Source organism: Podospora pseudopauciseta, chromosome 1 (genome assembly GCF_035222475.1).
Source record: "Podospora pseudopauciseta strain CBS 411.78 chromosome 1, whole genome shotgun sequence".
NCBI classification, from domain to species: Eukaryota; Fungi; Ascomycota; class Sordariomycetes; order Sordariales; family Podosporaceae; genus Podospora; species Podospora pseudopauciseta.
In genome coordinates, this window is record NC_085892.1 from 5,977,062 (window position 1) to 5,996,901 (window position 19,840).

Genomic DNA, 19,840 nt, shown 5'->3' on the forward strand with positions numbered 1-19,840 from the left:
GTCTAGAAACTTTGGTGCAGAGAAGTTCAATGGAATCTACTATTGAAGTGTTCAACGGAATCTACCCCCTGTTTCTAAAGGGGCCCTTTTTTGCGGGCAACTTCATCGGAATCTACTATAGTCCATCGGAGAATAATAGATAGGGGCATCACGGCCGGCACGAGCACAACGGCGTCTCATATCCTCCTGGGCCATCGAGGCACCCCGGGCATCAGCAGCCGCCTGTATAGCGTCGTCGTCAACGACAATATGCGTATCTGGCTGCACAACCGCTACTCAACGCATGGGACCGCGGTCGGATACAATGGGCAGAACGAGAAGAAGATACGTTTAAATGAGATGTGGATCCTGGCGTTCGATCCCGGCGCGGAGAGTTCCTTTCGCCTCATCACCGTTGCCTCGAGCGGTCTCGCCATCCGCATCGAGTTTTCCAACCACCAAGGCAAAGAGGCACAGTATATTGAAAACCTACGCGCACTTATTAAGAAAGCTAAGGAAGACGAAGTCCCGGGCCTTACGGCCTCGACCTGGTCAGCCCGGCTGTGACCGAACCGCCGAGTGAAGCTCAGACCACCTCTGAACGCCTGATCTATTTCAAAGAACGTAAAATCGGGAGCGGCATATTCGGTCGCGTGTTCCGGCTCATCAGAGCCTGCGACGGCCAGTATTTCACTGGCAAGGTCTTCACGCCGCCGCCGACCAGCAAAAAGAGGCGCCGCGGGGAGACCGACCCAGCATAGCTCATTGGGATTCGGAGAGAATATACCCTTGCGAAGGAAAATCCCCATATACGTTACTATTCTGTGTTCCTCTCCCCCCTTCCCTCCCTTCCCTTTCCTCCTTTCTTGCTTTTTTCTGTTTCTTTTCCTATAGTTTACCCAATATATATCAGGTGCGCTTCCCCAAGGTGTCTCGGGACCAGTGGCGTGCCTGTCCCAGACCTGGGTGGACATCCTGACGAATCAGTTGGATGACCAGGAGGAGGGTGTCGATGTTGAGTTGCTGCAGGACATGCTGGTTCTCGACCAGAAGAAGAGATCAAGTGCGTACCAGTGCCTCGAGGAGGGCCTCAGCAGTGGCTTATTCAGGCGACGAACCGTCGGCGGACTCGTCGCATGTGCCTGGACCCGCACTGGCCGCACTCCAGGCTAGCGAATAGTATATGCACCGATATAACCGCTCTTCAAACATGCTCACATACCACCCAGGCTTGGCGAACATGAGTGGAGAATGCAACGATTATGAGAAACTCGGAATGAATGTGTAATTAAGTGTCAATAGACGCGTCATGGTAGATAGATGAGGTACCTCGTCCTGCCGGAGCTGGAAATAGAGTGTGTGCCGTGATGGTTACCGCCCGGTTCTATTTTCAACTTTTTATGTTTATTTTCTGTTGGCGCTTAGCGGCTAAGCAGGTATCGAATGGCTGAGGGGAGTGGATGTAGAAAACCACAGGGCAATTTTCCTCAGTTTTCAGCAGATATTTCTGCCAGAATCGGCATCACATTTCCCTTGAATTGATTGTCTGGAAGTTCCCAAGTAACTCAATGAACCAATGATGGGCTTTGAATAGCAGAGCCAGGTTAATCAAAATAACCTCATTGGCCTGGTAAATCTGGGGGAAGAAAGACGGATCCTCAAAAAACTGACGAAGGTCATGATCATCTACCTTCACAAACACTAGACGACCGCGACTGAACCCCGGGCAAACGGAAGAAAGGTCCAGTCAAATCGTGCTTGGATCGGCGAGAGGCATCTTTCGAGTCGGGAAACTGGCGATCGACAGGAAACGGGAAATACGGGTGTCTGGAAAGTACCTAGTCAGCCAAATACCAAAGCAATCAGACTAGTCGAGATTAAAACTGTGTATACATACATATACACGCTGCCAGGTGCCCAGGTGATCAGGAGAACACACAGTGCGAATCGATTTTGCGGCGGGTTTTGGAGTCGTGAAACTGAGAAATAAATAAGAACAGGACAATGCCTATTAACATACTTGTCATCAGCTATTATCAATTTCCCACCACTCTTTGAATACACTGTTGTGGTCTTTGCCAGCAAACCCCACAGATTGCCTAAATCATTTATAGACTCCCGTCCTAAAGGTGGCATGACACTGTACGACTGGCGTCATGGTACATGTATCTAGGTAGGTAGGTAGTGGGGATTTGGAGCCAGGAGTGTATATGCGGTTGTCGAGAAACATGATACATCACGACGGGCAGGCAGGAACGATTAATGCACTGAAAACGCAGATCCGTTCTCATTCGCCTCAAGATTCTGAACCCAACAGAGTCACCATGGCGGTTGAAGTACCGCGTGAGAGTTCAAAACTTCAATCTCTTGCCTGCCCAGATACACATTGCCGCCTCCTTCTCAAGACCGCAGGAACAACCTTCTGAACTAACTGGGCTTGGTCTTCCGTTTGGCTGACTCCTGCCACAAAATGATTTCCGGCCTTCTCTTCCAGAGGGCAACCAGTTCGGCCGGCCCATCGGAATAGGCCTCCCTCATCTTAAGATATTTTAGGGCGCGCTCCCTCATCTCGAGATGGTCGGCCTGTGGCAAGTTGAAAGTTAGACAATGAACACAGGGGTCCATACCTATGGTAAGATACCTAAGGGAAAGGATATTGGAGGGTGGTTTATCTCAGTGAGTGGTATTTTTGTGTAGATAAGATATTCGTCACGCCCGGTGGCCTAGGTGGAGCAGGACAGTATATGTGTCAGCCAAGATACTCAACCCTGGACGTGTGAAGTGTATTTACCTCGATTTAAAAAGACTCTTTCCCACAGATATTTTCTAGACGCTCAGAGATCTCTCCCCGTCCAACTTTGTGTAGATGTAGACTTCGTGCCATTCCTCTGGAGCTGCCATCTTGCTTAGAGGCAGAAAACGGAACCTGGTACTGTTGGTGGTTAGCAGCAACTTCGGTATCTGGTATGGGTGAAGGTGAGGCAGAGATGCTTGAGGCCAGAATAGCCTCAAATAAATGACGGCTTAACCTACCCTTTTCACGTTTGGTTGCCCAAACCTGAAACACGCTTTGGAGATATGTGACTGAGCGTTCTGTGACGGTACTAAGACAATCTGGGGGTTGCAATAAGATATTTGTCTCGCAAAGGTAGGTGAAACCTGGAAGGGTAACAGCAATGGGTCATATAGGGGAGAATTCTATTTATTTTAGGATGACGTGAACATCTATGGGAAACAGTGTGTTGGAACGAAATTTCAAAAATAAACAGGTTGACTCTTCGCACTGTTCTATCTGCGTGAATGCTGGTCTGGGGTCACGGGGGCGGGATTGATCGGTTTGCCTCCCGCTCAGACTCGGCCGACAAATGACCTCACGAGTCACGTAGATACTTAGTCTCTTTCTTGATATCTACCTAGGTAGGGATCGATGAAACGAGAATACACGGCTCATGTGTCAGCAGGCCGGCCATCCAAAACAGTACCACACCTTACACCTCCTGCCAGAAACATAGAGTCTAAACGTCAAAAGCATTCAGCTCTTCCGAGAAACTTCTCCTCACGGTAATAGTATCGGTCATCATCACGAGTGACCTAGAGACATGTCAGGTCTGTGACAAAAGGGACACGTGACGACACTGTTGGTTTGACCGTTTGAGTGGGTGTGAGTTTTGGCGTGTCAGTAATTCCCAACACCGTGTAACATTAAGTAAGTAGGCAGTTCGTGAAGCACGCATCCCACTCTAGAATCTGGTCTCCGTTCCGAATTTGAAGTTGGTTTGTTTACTTTTGGTGGAGCCACCCCTAAGCCCAATGTCTAGCAGTACTATCAAGAATTCTAAACGCTTTGCCCAAGGGCGCTTAGAGCTTAAATTCCTTAAGGAGTTCAACCTCTAAGCTACACCAGTCCTCATATCCGTCCCAATCACTCAACTAAATCAGAATCGCCCCCAAGTAGGGCACTAGACTCCTCTTCCTTATCTGTCCCCTCGCCGATCATCTTGGTCGGGGATAAAAGGAGGTTTTGTAAGAATTTGTACAGTGCTGCTCTCCAGGCGGTGGGTTCGTTCGTGTCGGCAGCAGGTGGATCAGGTGGCACTATCACAGTTACAGTGCGTCTCCAACCTAGCCTTCTGGACCCGATAAGTGTGTCGTTGAACCCACGCTTTTTGCAGGCCTGTTCGTAGAGCTGATCGAGTTCGTCCTACCAAGCAACTTTAGTAAGTTTTCAAGAATACAGGTACCACTGGATTAACAAAAAAGGAAAAGGTACGTACTTCGCTTACTTCCCGGTCGGACCAAATAACCCAACGATTGCTACCTTTCATTTAGGGAAACGGGTAGTATTAGCAAGAGCGCAGTGGTGAGGTTTTGGAGCTTGGCTAACCGTCAATCTGTATAGATTCTTCCCCAGCAAAGTGTAAAGTGCAACTAAAAGTTGACCAGTGTCTCCACACGGGGTCTGGAGGTAGACTAGGTGGATGGTCTTGTAGACCACGGGCGGGCCCCTCGGTTTCAGGAAAGGAAATAGAGGCTTTGAATGAGACCCACCCATTAGCAAGACAGCCAGGTAGGGTAATCTGGAAAGTGCAAAGATTGCACGCCTTGTCGTTTTAAGGTTCAGGAGCGGCTGTAATCAAGTCAGGCAAAGAGTACCTTCACATACAACAAGAATGAAATTTTATCGAACAAAGCAAAATACTAAAGAATGTCCACGGCAAACAGTCCTAGTAGAGATCATCATTGAAAGTGGCACGCAGATATACGGTGTGACATCTACATGTCGAGAAGCCGAAACGAAACACTGTATTAGCTGCGGGGCTAAAAGGGAGCAGGTGACGCAGGTGGTCCATATAATGGGACTGGATGAAAGAAACTGCGCAGTGTTCAAACTGTTGGTTCCTAAATGAAAGCATAAGTTGCCGCAAATTGGGTGGTATATGGTTGAAGAGGGCACATAGTAGCTCAAGCATCATGTGTTCTTGGTGACTAGTTAAAGCCCATAATTTAAAAGGCATGATGTGCGAAGCATTTAGAATGCAGTTTATTGCACCATAGTTCAAAATTCTCTCATGACACAAGTCCCGCTCAAATAGAGCATTCGCAGGTCCAGGTCGAGAATTGTGTTAGTGGGTAGGTAAGTAACTTGGAAACAAGATGTAGGCCGAACCCCCTTTTTTAGGCATATGGCTTGGTCGCCAATGGCCATCGGACTGCTTCTTTATTTGGATGGAAGGCCCAACTAAACAAGAATTCACTTATTAGTAGCATAGGTCTTGATTGTAGTCTTTGTTTACTTAGGTGGAGACCCCCTTTTATTTGGGTGGAGTCCCCCTGAAACCCTGAAATCCAGTTCTCCCAGTTTGCTACCCGAGGCTCCTGACATGCACCTACCTTTAGCCATCTAACTACTAGGGAATTTCGTGATTCATCTGCAATTCTATTGCTGTTACAAAGGTATCCCAGTTGTCTGACATTTGTAGAACTGGATTAATATGCTAAGCAGGTGCGTGGAACTGCCCTCAATGGTTGGCATGAATGACATCGCTTTGCATTTAAATAAGTTGAGTTTCAATGAGCCGCAGCGAAGTTTCTGCTTCCCGTCACTGAACTTGCCGCATAAAGACAAGTTTCCAATTGAATTTACGAAAGCTCTCAGGTTCTGCTTTTCTGAGGATCAATGGCAAACAGATGACACACTTAGTGTCTTGCACTCTGTGCTATCATACACAATCCCTTTATGCCACCTCCTGCTCTTAAAGCACAACACAAGGCCTTAAGTCTAACCATGTTGGCAAGTACGTACATAGAAAGCAGATATTTCTTAAATAAATTGAGTGAAATTAGATACATCCGTCATAACTAAGTAATGACAGCCACAAAGCCAAACAGATACACCACCCAAATCTAACGTCAATCAACGCCTAAACGCCTTTCGAATATAAAGCCAGGATCCATGCCCCTACACGGATTTCCATGAAAAGTGAATAACAACAACAATACCAAGCGGCATTTGGAGGACGTCCCCAGAATATCCATTCTCTCCATCATATTTCCCTTGGATATGCTCAACGTACAATTCAATTCCTTAGCTTACTGGAAACGCGGTTCCTGGCAACGGACTTCCTCCTGAAGTAAGGGATGGTGAAGATTGGCCGTGTGGTCTTTGGGGATTCCTTGGTGAAAGGAGTGACAGAATATGCATAAGCTTGGTCACAGGAGTTTTCCACGTCGGTGACCGCCTTGAACCCATGCTCGAACTGGAGGGAGAGGGAGATATAGAGGTGGTACGCCTAAATGTGGGACGTCGTCCAAGATTCGATGATATAGGTTCTTCGTCTCTGCCTCGAATATTGATGCGCTTCACTGATCGTTGTCGGATGTCATCGAGCTCTTCCTGTGATTTGGGTGCTGGTTAGCAGCTGCTATGATTTGAAGAATAGGTAGGTAGAACTTACATCCGTCAACTTCCGGTCCGTCACAATGATCCAGCGATTGCTGCCCTTCATCTATTGTCACCGTTAGTGTCGTGTGCGAAACTTCCCAGAAGATGGGAAGACACTCACCGTTAGTTTGAAGTTGTTCTTGCCGAACATCTGATTCAGGGCGGAGATCAGTTGACCGGTATCACCATATGGCGTCTGCAGATAGGCATGGTGCGATCGTTTGCGGGCGTCCATTGCACTGGGCGCTGCAGCGCGTTGCGATTTCCAGAATGGCCTAAAGGAAACACCTGTCAATTAGATACACAAGAAGAGTGGGCAATCCAGAGAATCAGCAGCAAGACTGATGTTGGGTGGTTGCGCTGAGTGTCATTAATGTTGGGAAAGATGAGCGCACATGGGAATAGAGTCCTCCGAAAATGAAGAGGGAACTCAAGAGAACAGGATGACAGGGCGGGTTCCGTGGGGCGAAGTACAGAGTCACCACTGAGACACGGCACGTGTGTGGCTTGGAAATGTGGTGTTTTGGTGTGTTACACAGGACTCAATATTCTGAAATCAGACACTGTGCGGTCTGCGAGAAGGGGGGGCAGCCTGTAGTATTTTAAACAAGATGGCAGAACAGGAAGCGGGGTCACTCAAGGTCCCCGGTCCAGTCAGGCCAGGCCATCCGTGGCCAGCCAATGGCAAGACGTATCCTGCATAATGACCTGGTCAACCAGTTAACTTCTTGCAGTTTTGGTGTTCCCACTGATGCTGTCATTTTCTGCCTAACACCGCGATGTACCACATGATTCTGCACTTAGACGATAATGGCAGCCACAACATTATGCCCATCTACCTTACTTCGCCCTCTTTCAGCTGTTTCATTCTCGAGGACTCAGTAAAATGCTTCTGTATTTTCTTCGTTGGCTCCAGATATGCTGAAAAGCAAGATCAGTGCTGTCACAATGAAACCCTCGCTGGTGTACTTCCTCAGCTCCTGTGTGCCGGGGGCACTTGGCACACATTGTGACTTAATGCATCACAAAGCCAGCCTGCAAAGGCTTGGACAACACGAAAAAAGCGTACAAGGCCCACTTTCAGACGGCGGCTAGCAGTGTATTCCCTCTCATATGGGAACCAAGACAGACTTTCTGCTAAACACCCGCACCTCCTTCTCGGGGGCATGGTACGGGCCGATGCGACCCCATGAGAGCCCGGGCTCTAGCCCGGGGGGTGGCATAGGTGCTTTCAGCAACACTGCCGGTTCCTAGAATGATCGCCTGCAGATAGTGGAAACACTCCCCAAACCCTGTTCTATGCGCTCTAGCGGCATAACCCATAGGGGGCTCTTGTCGATACCGCGTGCTGGGAAGACAGTACCGGCCATAAACCCAGCTGCGATCAATACCGCGAGCCTTGCAGCAGTGGCTGAATTTTGGGGACGGCTTGATGGTCGGCACTGATGGCTGCCGATAAGAAGAGCTGATGAGCCGATTCTCTTGCTTTCTCCAATTTCTCCTTTTCAGCAAAGCACCCGTGGAATGATTGCCTGCAGAACCAGCCATGGACTGGCCGAATATCCATGACCCTTATGTCACAACGTATGACTGGAAATATGAACAGCCGACATCTGAGACGGATGACCAGAGCTTTGTACTTTACACAACGTGGTCTGAAAATGCGTACCGGGTTCAACCTCCCCAAATCTTATCAAACATTGCGAAGTGGTCCAATTCCACTGTAACATGGCTACAGGTCAGTGCTTCATCCGAGCCAGCTCTCAAGATCTCCAGTCAGTACAAGCGTCTGCTCACGCTTTGCTTTCAAGAGCCCATTTTTCAGTCAAAACCTTTTGGAAGCGCCTGGTGGTAACCAGCCAGATATCTCGGGGTTTCACATCTTGTAAGTTACATATGTCTAGGTAACTGACGAATCAGGGAAGAAAATGAGTACTTGTATCTAATTTCCCGTGTCAGGTTTCCAAGCCGTGTCAAACACTATGATGAGATACAACTTGGCGATGGAAAGCTGATCCCAAGAGAGCACTGGTATCTTCCTTTCTCGGACGCCAATTGGGAACACATCATCAAACATTTCCATCTCAACCGAGTGATCTTGGAAGCAATGATGCAAGACAAGTGCTACACAGGTTTTCAGGAGAAAAGGCTTCGTGGTAGACACACTATACAATGGTTCACGGGCGTCACGAGCCAGAAAGCCGACCCACGCAGCGCTTCCATGTCCGCGGTATACTTTCCACAATTCAGGTTATCACTTGGGGTGATTTTCAACTGCGACAAGGGCCAAAAGGACTTGGTAAAAAAACTACTACGACGCTCTCCTGAAGTTAGTTCACACTCCCTGCTCATGGTCGGGGTTTTTGTTGAGATCCAGCGTGATCGTATCGTTGCGCTTATGGACGATGTTACTGAGCAACTGGATACAATCACGACTATGCTTTCTCGCGAATTAGACGTCTTCGGTTTCGAACAGAATCAACAGCTGACAGTGGCACTGGTTGCGGCGAAAAACTGTGAGGAAGAGACACGGGTCGTGAGAAGTCAACTGGAGAAGATCATCACGCATGCAAAAGAGCACGAGAAAGCCGATCATAAGGGTGCAAGTGTGGAATATATTCATACGACCAGGAGGTTCAACATCAGGCTGAAACAGATTGATGATGAGCTGGAGGGTATTGCTTCTCAGTGTCGTGTCAAGGCGGAAGAGCTGAGAACCACGTCAGACCTGGTGAGTAACTACCTCTCCATCCCAACACACCGGTAGAGTCCTTTGGATCAGCTTCTCTACCCGCTGATTCACGAACTGACCGTCCGCTCAGTATTTGGCACAACTGGCCCGGAATGAGGCTCGTGAAGCAGCTTCTTTAGCACACACCGCAACCAAACAAGCAGAGATCAGCAAGCACATAGCCTTCATTGCGATGGTATATCTCCCGATAACAGCTGTTTCTGTAAGTACCCGTGATACTACCTAGCTACATTGTTGCCGCCATCATGTTATCTTTGAGTCATCGATACTGATCAAAGTACCTCTACTCCCAGACGATATTTGCCACGCCGGTGTTCAAGTTTGAAAACAACTGGGTGGACTGGTCATGGAAATTCAGGGGAGAGACGAAGGAGGATGGCTCTCCCGAACACGACATGCCAGTTTTCTCGGGGTATTTCGTGGTATATTTCATCCTCGGCATCGGCCTCACCTACACAACCTGGTGGTCCTTCAGCCGTAAAGTGAAGGGACTCGAAAAATTGGCTACACTCCAGACAGAAAAGCGCAGAAAGCGCTCGGGATTTCTAGGCCTTGGTCGTAAAGCCAGTGACACGGCTTCGCGACCAGCTACGCCACTAGACACTACATCAAACCAGGTCACCCCCTCGCTCACAAGTAAAACCCCATGGTACCAACGACTGTTCCTTTGGTCCGAAAGCGATGCCACAACTATCACCGCAACCCCAAGCCCCGAAGCACAGGTTGCTTCTACAACCGGGGTGTTGACTGGTGACCGAAATGATGGAGGAATTCAGGGGAATACCGCGTCTGCTGCCACTCAACCCACTATCTGGTCACGTTTCTTTTCAATCTTCCCTCGTATCAGACGGCCTACTCGGAGGAGGAATCCAGCCAACGCCATTGAGGGACATCAGTTGAGGCCAATGTCACAGCACACCAATGTACCTACTTCTAACCAGGCAGGCCGGAACCATATGTCAGGCTCAATGGTTTAAGCTCTTATAGGAGATTTGATTCAAGGTTATAGAACACGCAATGATAAATTAGCAACAGAGTTTGTTTACAGACACCAACATCCCTAACTACCCGGTACCTAAGCTAGTGTTCGAATTGTGACCTGGTAATTTTGAACTTATGCAATGCATGTATAACTCGAAACTAAGGTCGGCGCTTAAGAGTGACGAATCACAGATGTGCTGATACCCCTGTTTCCCCTAATTTGTGAAGAAGCCGTTTCCCGACGCCCAACGCGTCGAAGCACACGGACAAGGTCTCCGGGATTTCAGTGCTTTAACTCCATCTTAAGGTTCACAGAGGACCTAAGTCATGGATTGGCCACGTATGGTAGATTCGATACTAGTCATTGAAGAAGACGACTGCCTCTTTGATTATGAATGTCCATCAATGATTGCATCAAAAGTGGTTCGGAACCATGTAAGGAAAGGCACACGTCAAATTTGGAACCGTTAAAGCTAAAAAGAACAGGGCCGAGAGCATGAGAGTATCATGTTGAAGAGTTACGCCGACTGGAACTGTTGGTTCGAGGTATCTTCATTTCAGCCATGACCTTGCAGTTCTCCTTGTACGGGTACAAGACCAAGGACCTAACCTCATCCATAAAGAGTCAGGTTTTCACCGAAATCTCTTGGAAAAACCATCATCAGCCCAGGAACAAGCCGGCTACCACATCCTGTCAGTTCACCACAACTCCAAACCCAGTCTAAGTCACATCACTGATTCAAACGGGCACCCCAAGACTCTGCGGCGCCGTCGAGCCAGCCTTCACAGCCCTCGAGACCATCACCACAGACCTCTACTACCTCCCCTTCTCCCTCCCCCGCTGGCGAACCATCACCCGCGCCTTCCACCTCCACGACGAAATCTCCCGAGCCTTAACCAAAAGCCACCAAGGCGGCTGCGCCACCTACCTCGTCCACGGCGGCCACCCCCCCCCTCCTCCACATGTACACCGTCGCCATGTCCTGGGACCACCAAAGCTGGATCTCCTCCGCCCACAGCGTCGCCATCTCCTCCACCTACTTCTCATCCTCCAAGCTCACCGTCGCAGTCCTATTCAGCTGCTCCGAAGAGCAAATCGCCCGAGTGGAAGACCTTCTCGCTTCCTCCCCCGAAGTCAAGTCCCACCCCCTGCTTACGGTAGGGCTTTTTGCGGAGTTGCACAAGGACAGGATGCAGGAGATTGTTAAGAATGCTTTGTATGAATGCACTGCTGCTATTACGGAGCTAAAACTGGACCGGGATGCCCCGTCGGTAGTGAAGAGGGATTTTAAGCTGAGTAGGAAGCTGAGGAATTGTCGGCTGAAGACGAAGATGGCGGAGGAGGAGGTGAGGACTACGAAGGGGTTGCTGGAGAAGATGATTACGCAGGTGGAGGAGGAGCAGCGGCTGTATCAGTCTTGGGATGATGATGATGGTGATGGGGGGAGTTCGCGACTAGTACGAGGAGGTTTAAGCAGCGGTTTGAGGAGATTGGGATTGAGTTGGATGCGCTGATGGCGAGGTGCAGGATAATGTTTGATGATATGACTTATTCGGAGGAGTTGGTGAGTTGTCTGTGTCGCATAGAGACTCGTAATGTGGCACTGCTAAAGTATGTCTGTTTTTAGTTTATGAACGAACTCCTCAGTGATGATGCCGAGCGAGCAAGAGACCAGGCAAAAATGAGCACAGTAATAGCATTTGTGGCTATGCTGTATCTCCAGATCACGGCTGTTGCGGTGAGTCGCCATAACTCGCTCGAGATACTTGTATCATAGGCTGAGTTGAGGCTAATCTCTTCGACATAGACCATCTTCGCCATGCCCGTCGTCGAATTCCAAAACGACTGGCGAGACATATACTTCAAACAGGCTGAGCCAACGCCAGCAAACAGCCAGTTCTGTCCTCCTATTTCTGGGTGTACCTGATTGTGTCCGTCACTCTCACCGCATTCACCGTATTTGGTTGGTGGCATTATGCCAGGGGTGCGAGTAAGGTCCACAACCGCAGGATGGGATTGAAACGCAACCGGAAATTGGTAGAAGGCAGAGGTGGGCGACAACGTGTCACAAACGGGTTTTTCTCTGGGCATGGGGAAAAGAAGAAGTAATTTGTGAGACTGGGGTTGTGGCTTCAAGGACAAATTGTCATTTTTGTCGCATTTGAACTGCTTCTAACACTATGATATTTTATTCTTTTTCCGTCTGTTTACACTTCAGTCGCCTGTCCTACTTGGTGACCACTTCACTTTGCTGTCTCAACCTCCTTAGGACGCACTTTTTCTTCTTTCTTTGGGCTTTTGGCATCCGGTGGATCTTGTCCCTTGACTCCCCCTTCACGTTTTGGAGCTTCTTTCTGCCCTTTCTCAACATAAGTCAGTCCAGAAGGTCTCTCGGTTGGGCGTGTGGGATGGTTTGCTGACAGTGATTGACTCGGGGGAGGTTGCTTGAGATTGGTCGGAAGTTTACGGCCTCGATCAGCAATCCGCGGAGCGTTCCCTCCGTTGCCTGTCAAGCTGGTTGACATGCTTGGCGGGGCACCGACAGGCCCGGGCTCAGACCTGGCCTCCGGGTTGCGTCTTGATGATTTGCGTCTCTCACGTGGAGAGCCGGACTGTGCTGGCGATAGAGCACGCCTGGCCGGTGGGGCTTTGGATGAGTTATTACGTATACTCTCCTGTTGGCTCTATGTTCAGTCATAGCGGTGGTTAGCTAGAATGTCTATCTTTGAAGCTGCTTGCCAGGTGACTTACTGAACTGAGCGGGGTTTTTATGTATATGATCCACTCTCCCGCTTGCCGTACCTGTGGGCGTTGAACTTGGTTAGTTTCTTGTAGGGTCTCTATTGTCACACCGGCATACGACAGCGCAGGAACAATACCTTCACCTTGACCTCGCTGGGATTTAACTTTAGCCCTTCTTGTAGGTACTTCAAGAGGGTGTCGAGGTGTCCATTCGGAGGCGTTGCACAAATGAATATGCTCTAATCTGACGGTACCTCCAATGCTACGTCCATTGTGTAGGTCCAGATAGGTAGGTTGGTAGAAGGTTTGGTGAATGACAGCTCAGCTGTTAATGCCGTGTGCAGCGAAAAAGGCGGTGTATGTCATTATGGCTTTTCATTTCGAGTTAAGAACACATGCTTGAGATGGTTCTGTGTCCTTCAGAGATTACAATGATTTTAAGTCGTCGTGGAAGCTTCCGAAAAAACAGGGAATGCGGGAGCACATGGTGTTTGGGCCTCAAAGGAGGGGGACAGGGCATCGGTTGGGGATTTACAAATGGCACGTGGGGGCAGTCGTGACGAATCATCCATCACTGGCTGATATGGGCTGACAGAGAGGATGTGTTCCGGCCCAAACATGGGCCGTGCTGCTTTCCAGCTGATCAGGCACACCACAAATGCTCCCACAAGCTCCTGATTCTACAGGTTCCAGATTGCCAAAATTAAAACCCAACAGGCGGGTCCGTTTGTCGGTCATCGACAAGCCAGCACAATAATAGCAACACATAGAGTTATCATGAGATGGCTCGGATGTCTGATGAGGTGGGAAGGGCAAGGTAGGTGATCAATTACCTGAATTTCATGGTACCTACAAGGTACCGTACATTTAGACAACATGTGATAGCCTGCAATTGTGAACTGTGAGTTGGCGCAGTCAGGTAGTCAATACTTGGGCGCCTAATTTGACGTGCCATATCGGGCCATTGTTTTTCCTTGCTGTTAAATCGACGACGGGAGAAATGTTTCGCTCGATGTCGTACCTTATCAGTTGAGGCGGTTCCCATTGAACGAAAATCCAATATATGCACAATCCAAAGCCCTCAACTCAGCTCCTCTGTTCTCGACCTGCTAGATAGGCTGTCGTCGACGCCATTCGTTTCCAAAAACCTTCAAATTCGCGTTTTGGTTGACCTTCTACTACGAGATGGGTATACTCTAACTGAGACACACCGGGCAAATGAGGCACATCTACGTATCTCTCGAATGTGCAGTGAGGTAGACTGTCTACCAAGAAAGCCGTACAAATGACCATAATGGCTATGTGGAAATCTTAGGCCCAGCTGAAATTCGATCAACTTTCCCATGTGTCTATGCTGCACGTCTTACCACGCCTTGAGTTGGCAACAACATTTTACCACTTCTTTTAGCGGAGACTTACAATAGATTGGCCTTTGGAAGAAACGGAGCCGTATTTGACGACATTCCAAGATGACGCAAGATTGGACTTCTTCGAGTACGGTAACGCAACTTCCAAGCCAGACGATTTCTGCAAGGTACTAGGCATGCATGGGACTGTAAGTTTGACCGTGTACTAGGGAATGATGAATATTAATGTTCCACCACTCTGTCGTGGTGGCAAGCACCTAGTTGTTTGCGTGTCTATCTGGTATGGTGACGATTTCCGCAATTATGTAACTCCTGATTGTCACCAGCTGACAGCTTTTAATTATGCGTACTAGAGCCCTGTCTTTGCACAAGACTCCAGGCCCGAGAAACCTGCTTCAGGTGATGTTTTGCAGGGGTTTGAACTTTTGTTGGTTGCCACTGTGACAGCGGTTTTTCGACTAGTCACTGATGGCACGAATGAACGTTTGTCGAGTCCGGTCAAAAAAGAAGGAGGAAGCGCTGGCGTGAGCACAGTCGAGTCGGAACACCACTCATACCTCCCTTTTGAGATAAACGACTGGGTTTCCATTGTTGACGACTTTTACATCCACAACTCGATACAACATGCGATGAATGGCAATAAGGCATGTGCTAGCTTCTTTACGGAGGAGTTTGATGGTCAAACTTTGGAGACCTTCACCGCCGTTACGACCTCCAGAGATTGGCCTCAGAATTGCTCCATGACTGCAACATACTTTCCTCAAACTCGACTCACCCTTGGCATTATTTTCAACTGCGATGACAGACAAAAGGGACTCATTCAGAATTTGCTAAAGGCCTCTCCAGAAGTAAGTAGTCACTCCTCCCTCATGCTTGGTCTGTATTGCGAATTGCAGAGAGACCGGTGTGATCATCTGGCCCAGAGTGTCTCCACCAGCGCTACAGACGTGTTGCAAAAGATGGAGTACCTTGATGGGGTCGAGAACAAGCAAGAAGGTGGCAATGCGGAGAAAGGAGATACTGGAAAAACACTTGGCTTAGTTATTTCCAAGTGCAAAAGAGTGGAGGCGGAGATAAGGATCACGAAAACGCACATTGGGAATATTATGAAGGAGATGTCGGAAAGAAGCAAAGTGTGTAGAGACGGGGAGGAAAGTAGCATTCGACCTGAGGATGCCGATGAGAAGACTATGAGAAAACAAGGGACGCTGTACAAACGTTGACTTCAGCAAATCCTAGTTGCAATGGATGGTCAAATGGCCCAGTGTCATCAAAACAATCACGTCTTTAATCAACCTTGGCACCCCTTGGGTGCGCTATTGTAATTTTGAATTGACTAAATTCAGATGTGCTCGGCTGAAGAATCAAGACATTCCTACCCACTTGCTTTCTTTATTCAGGGTAGAAGTTCCACATTCTCAGGTGCACTTTTTCAAAGTATAAATGAGAGAATGGCCGAGCACTTGATCTGAAAAGATGTTGGATTGAAAGAACCAATATTATTGATTTGTTTCGTGTCCTTCCATCGAAAGTCTTCCCCAACACCCCTTACCCATTCCTGACGCACCTACTGGAGGTGGCATGTGCGTGTCGCGATTTAACCCAGTGCTTGCTTCCCAAAGAGTCAAGCAAGGAACCCCAGTGCCGTGGCTATCGTCGGAGGAACTTGAACTTGAAGCAAGGCTCTAGACTATTACGACTTTCATTCCTGGCAGACCTGGCGGTGAGGAAATCCCAAAAATGTCGGCTCGGGGAGAAAACCAAGTGCACTGCCCTGGAACTTCCTGGTGACCTCAGTCACATTCATGAGACTTCACCTTCTAAATGACCCTACTCGAGTCATAAGTCACTGATAAGGCTCCGAGTTGGCTTTCTTCATGATGTTCTGGTATGAATCCTCAGACTCGGTGAAGGCACCGAGACATTGATTGAGGGCCTGGGCCAACAGAAGGCCGAGAGCATATCCCCGACACGAGGCAAGGGAACATATTTGACTAATATATACAGATCATTGCTGATTCTGGGCCCATTCGTCGAGGATGGTATTTGAGACATCGAGTCATCTGGATCGTCGACCATGTGCTTGGGCCAGACATGATTGCTGAGGAATGTGATGAACAAGAATAGAACATCCAGAAGACCCAAAGAAGCCACAAAGCCGAGACACTAGCAGAAAGAGTCAGACGAGGCCTCGGCAGGATCTTTCGAGCCGATTTTTCCAAGGCTGGATCATGGTAGCATCGTGTGCATCACAAGATTGGCCCAATTCTCGATGAAGTGGAAAGTGGAGCTGGCTCTCACAAGATGGCGGGTCCCTGCGGTCCAATTAAAGACGACATCGTGTTTGTGTGACCCACTGGGCTAGCGGACTGCAGCCAATTGAAGCTCCCAATTGCTGTTTTTGTGGAGCAGCACCGGTCGCTCGTCCGAGAAAAAAGCTTGTTTCGGTTTCCCACGTTTTTGGGGAGCTTTGACAGTGACAGGTGTCTTGTCAAGGTTTCAGCCTGTGTTTTGTTGGCGATGTTTACCTTCTATCGGTGTTTGTCGCTGTCTTTGGGATGAGTCAAGCACCACCGATCAGGTCTATCATCCCTCGAAGATGAGAGTTCCATCTGGCCCCCACCGGCATTCCAGCAAGACACATCACATGAAGAATCCGACTGCCTGGAATTTTCTGTCTTACGATTTCTTCTAGATTCCTAGACCCAACGGTCCGGTCGAGTTCGTCCGCCCGTTCCGAATCCGGCTAGGGCTAGTCTCCAGCACCAGCTGAATCCACAGCTTGGTCTCGTCTATCCCCGTTTGGGACCACAACGTCCGAGCCCAGCCCACAGCAGCTACAGCTTTGCTGCACGACCAGCGCGAATTTATTTTCCCCAATAGTTCTGGCATAAACGCCACCTGTAAGGAAGAGATTATGGAAATCAGATTTATTGACCGGTTTTGTGCTGCATTCCACAGTCATGTGCGGCGCTGGGAGGCGCCGACTCCACAGAATGCAAGACACGCGAGGTGGCGCGCCCCAGACCCCTGACCTTGAATGATGATGGAGTCGACACTATCGAACTCCAATTTCCCTCCTGCAGCTTGTCAGCCAAGTCCCCCAAGAGCAACAGAGGTTCGATGAGGGTGGAAAATCAACACAGATAAATGGGCAGTGCCCCTTCCCTGCTATCATCCATAATCTCGGACCCCCAGCGCTCTCTTCATCACCGCACCGCATTGCCTCTCGTTAACTGTGCAAGACAATCTAGCAATGGCTTCCACTCGCTCATCTTCTGGCCTGCGGGCTGTGTCTCTCTTTTGCCTTATTGCCGCTTCTCAGGCCGTCCCTCACGGCAATGTCTTCAAACGCCAGGGCACTTCGTCAACCCGCAATGGATGCTTCGTCAGCAACGTCAATGACCAACGTCTTCTGTCCGCCTCTACCTACGCCAGTGATGCCATGACCGTCGAGAGCTGTGCGTCCTTCTGCTTTAGGCACAAGTACTTTGCTCTCGAATTTGGCCGTGAGTGCTACTGCGGAAACTCCTACACTGCCCAGCCCGTCAGTGATACCCAGTGCTCTATGCCATGCGCTGGCAACCCAGCACAGAATTGTGGCGCCGGTAACCGTGTCGACCTCTACACCAACGGACTCTACGTTCCCCGAGCACCCGCCACCCTGAGCACACCTTACCTCGGTTGCTTTGTTGACGAGGGACCCCGTGTGCTCCCTAACAACCTCCTGGGCGCCAGTGATATGACAGCTGAGAAGTGTGCTGCCCACTGTTCCAACTATTCTTACTTTGGGCTAGAGTATGGCAGAGAGGTAAGTCTTGTCGTTGCCCTGCATAAATATTCGAGTTAAACACTGACTTCGTCTCTGTAGTGCTGGTGTGGAAACTCCAAGCCAAAGAACCCTGCCCCTGAAACAGATTGCTCATTCCCTTGCTCCGGAGACGACTCTCAGCTCTGCGGTGCCGGCGGCCGGATCAATGTCTGGGGATCCCCTCTTCCTTCCCCTGAAAATGTTGGCGACTTCGAATACACTGGCTGCTTCACCGATGCCGTTGGTCAGCGTTCGCTCAGAGGCAAGACCACCTACGACTCACAGATGACCTTGGAGAAGTGTGCGGCCTCCTGCACCGGATACGATTACTTTGGCGTCTCATTTGCGGAAGAATGCTACTGCGGTGACACACTGGAGCCAACAGCCGAGGAGGTTCCCCAGGCCGAGTGCGCGATGCGTTGCCCCGGCAACTACAACCAGGTCTGCGGCGACGCCAACAGGTTGAACGTCTACTCCAACGCCCAGTGTCTCCCGGATCCGGAAAGCCCACTCAGCGTCCCCGGCTTCAACTACCAGGCCTGCTGGACCGATCAGGTTGGCGACCGCTCCCTTCGCGATGTCGTGGAGCGTAGCGACAACATGACTGTCGAGACATGCGCCGCCATTTGCGAGGACTTCAACTTCTTTGGTGTCGAGTTCGGCAGGGAATGCTTCTGTGGCAACACCCTCTACGGAGAGGTGGCACCTGCTAGCGATTGCACTTTCCGGTGCGCCGGTGACTCGACACAGCTCTGCGGTGCTGTTGACCGGTTGAACCTGTACTATGCTACTGTTCCCCCAACCACGACATCGACTGTTGCCACACCTACTCCTACACCTACCCTCCCTGTTGAAGAAGAGGATGATGGGGAGCCCACTGCTACCACTGAGACCCCAACTCCCACTTCCACTCTCCCCGGCGGTGACGAGGAGGATGAGGAGCCCACACCTGTGTCCACTGCCGTGGATGCTGAGCCCACTGACACCGACGTGGAGGATGAGCCCCCCGTTGAGACTGACGTGGAAGACGAAGAGGACGATGAGGCTCTTCCCACTCCTACTCCCAACTAAGCGATATTATCGTGACTCATGAAACAGGTGTGTTTTGCTCGCGTTTTTTTCTTTTTGGTTTGTTTGGGATACCATGCGCAGCAATATTGCTCATCTTATGCTGTAGCCACGATCATTTGGATTTACTTTGTTAGTTGAGCATGGCAATGTCACACAAGGGACTCGTATATGTCACTCATACATTTTTATCTGTTTCACTTCCTCGGATACTGCATAGCGGTACTTGTCTCGTGTTAATGTGGTGATATTTGTTGCATGACATAAATCGATGCAGTGATGCAGTCCTAGTGAACAGGGAAAAAAGCCCACAGAAGAAAAGAATATGACTCGGCGAGGAAGTACCTAATTACCTACAGAAAAACTTAATATCCGTAATCAGTAATACAAATGATTAAGACAGCTCTTACATGACAGACAGATAATCCTCATCTGAGCCCAACCCTCAAAAGTTTTATCATTACCCAGTCCTTTTTCATCACCGCCCAAGCTTTCTTTTTTTACCATGCAAACTTCATTATCTATCTAGAGGCTTGGATGATACACTCGGCGCTTGTGATTGTTGAACTACCGTTTGCAAACGCAGAGCAACTTTATCTTGACAGCTTACACACGCCAGAAAGCCGTTTATTACCAGGAGAGCTGACGATGCCCTTTGTTTGCACGGGGTTACTGCGGTGCGTTTGTTTGTATTCTT

The 19,840-nt window shown here is 49.4% G+C and overlaps 3 protein-coding genes across 3 annotated transcripts; all 3 read left to right on the plus strand.

Annotated features, from left to right (window-relative positions):
- Window positions 1-249: 249 nt before the first annotated feature.
- On the plus strand, window positions 250-740 carry QC763_506725 (uncharacterized protein; the record flags this gene model as incomplete). The annotated part of the gene is made up of 2 exons (XM_062913263.1): window positions 250-455; window positions 536-740. The coding sequence occupies 2 exons, from the start codon at window positions 250-252 to the stop codon at window positions 738-740; spliced, it is 411 nt and encodes a 136-aa protein (XP_062771292.1).
- Window positions 741-11,132: 10,392 nt separating this feature from the next.
- QC763_0019500 (uncharacterized protein) lies at window positions 11,133-12,082 on the plus strand (the record flags this gene model as incomplete). The annotated part of the gene is made up of 4 exons (XM_062905384.1): window positions 11,133-11,563; window positions 11,614-11,719; window positions 11,783-11,893; window positions 11,963-12,082. The coding sequence occupies 4 exons, from the start codon at window positions 11,133-11,135 to the stop codon at window positions 12,080-12,082; spliced, it is 768 nt and encodes a 255-aa protein (XP_062771293.1).
- Window positions 12,083-16,753: 4,671 nt separating this feature from the next.
- Window positions 16,754-19,400, plus strand: QC763_116510 (uncharacterized protein). The gene is made up of 2 exons (XM_062908222.1): window positions 16,754-18,075; window positions 18,136-19,400. The coding sequence occupies exons 1-2, from the start codon at window positions 17,521-17,523 to the stop codon at window positions 19,144-19,146; spliced, it is 1,566 nt and encodes a 521-aa protein (XP_062771294.1). The 5' UTR covers window positions 16,754-17,520; the 3' UTR covers window positions 19,147-19,400.
- Window positions 19,401-19,840: the final 440 nt, after the last annotated feature.

Excerpts from the sequence above, each read along its gene's own strand:
- QC763_116510 (XM_062908222.1), top strand. The coding sequence starts at position 17,521 with ATGGCTTCCACTCGCTCATCTTCTGGCCTGCGGGCTGTGTCTCTCTTT. Across the intron at positions 18,076-18,135 it reads GGCTAGAGTATGGCAGAGAG|TGCTGGTGTGGAAACTCCAA; the intron begins GTAAGTCTTGTC and ends TCGTCTCTGTAG.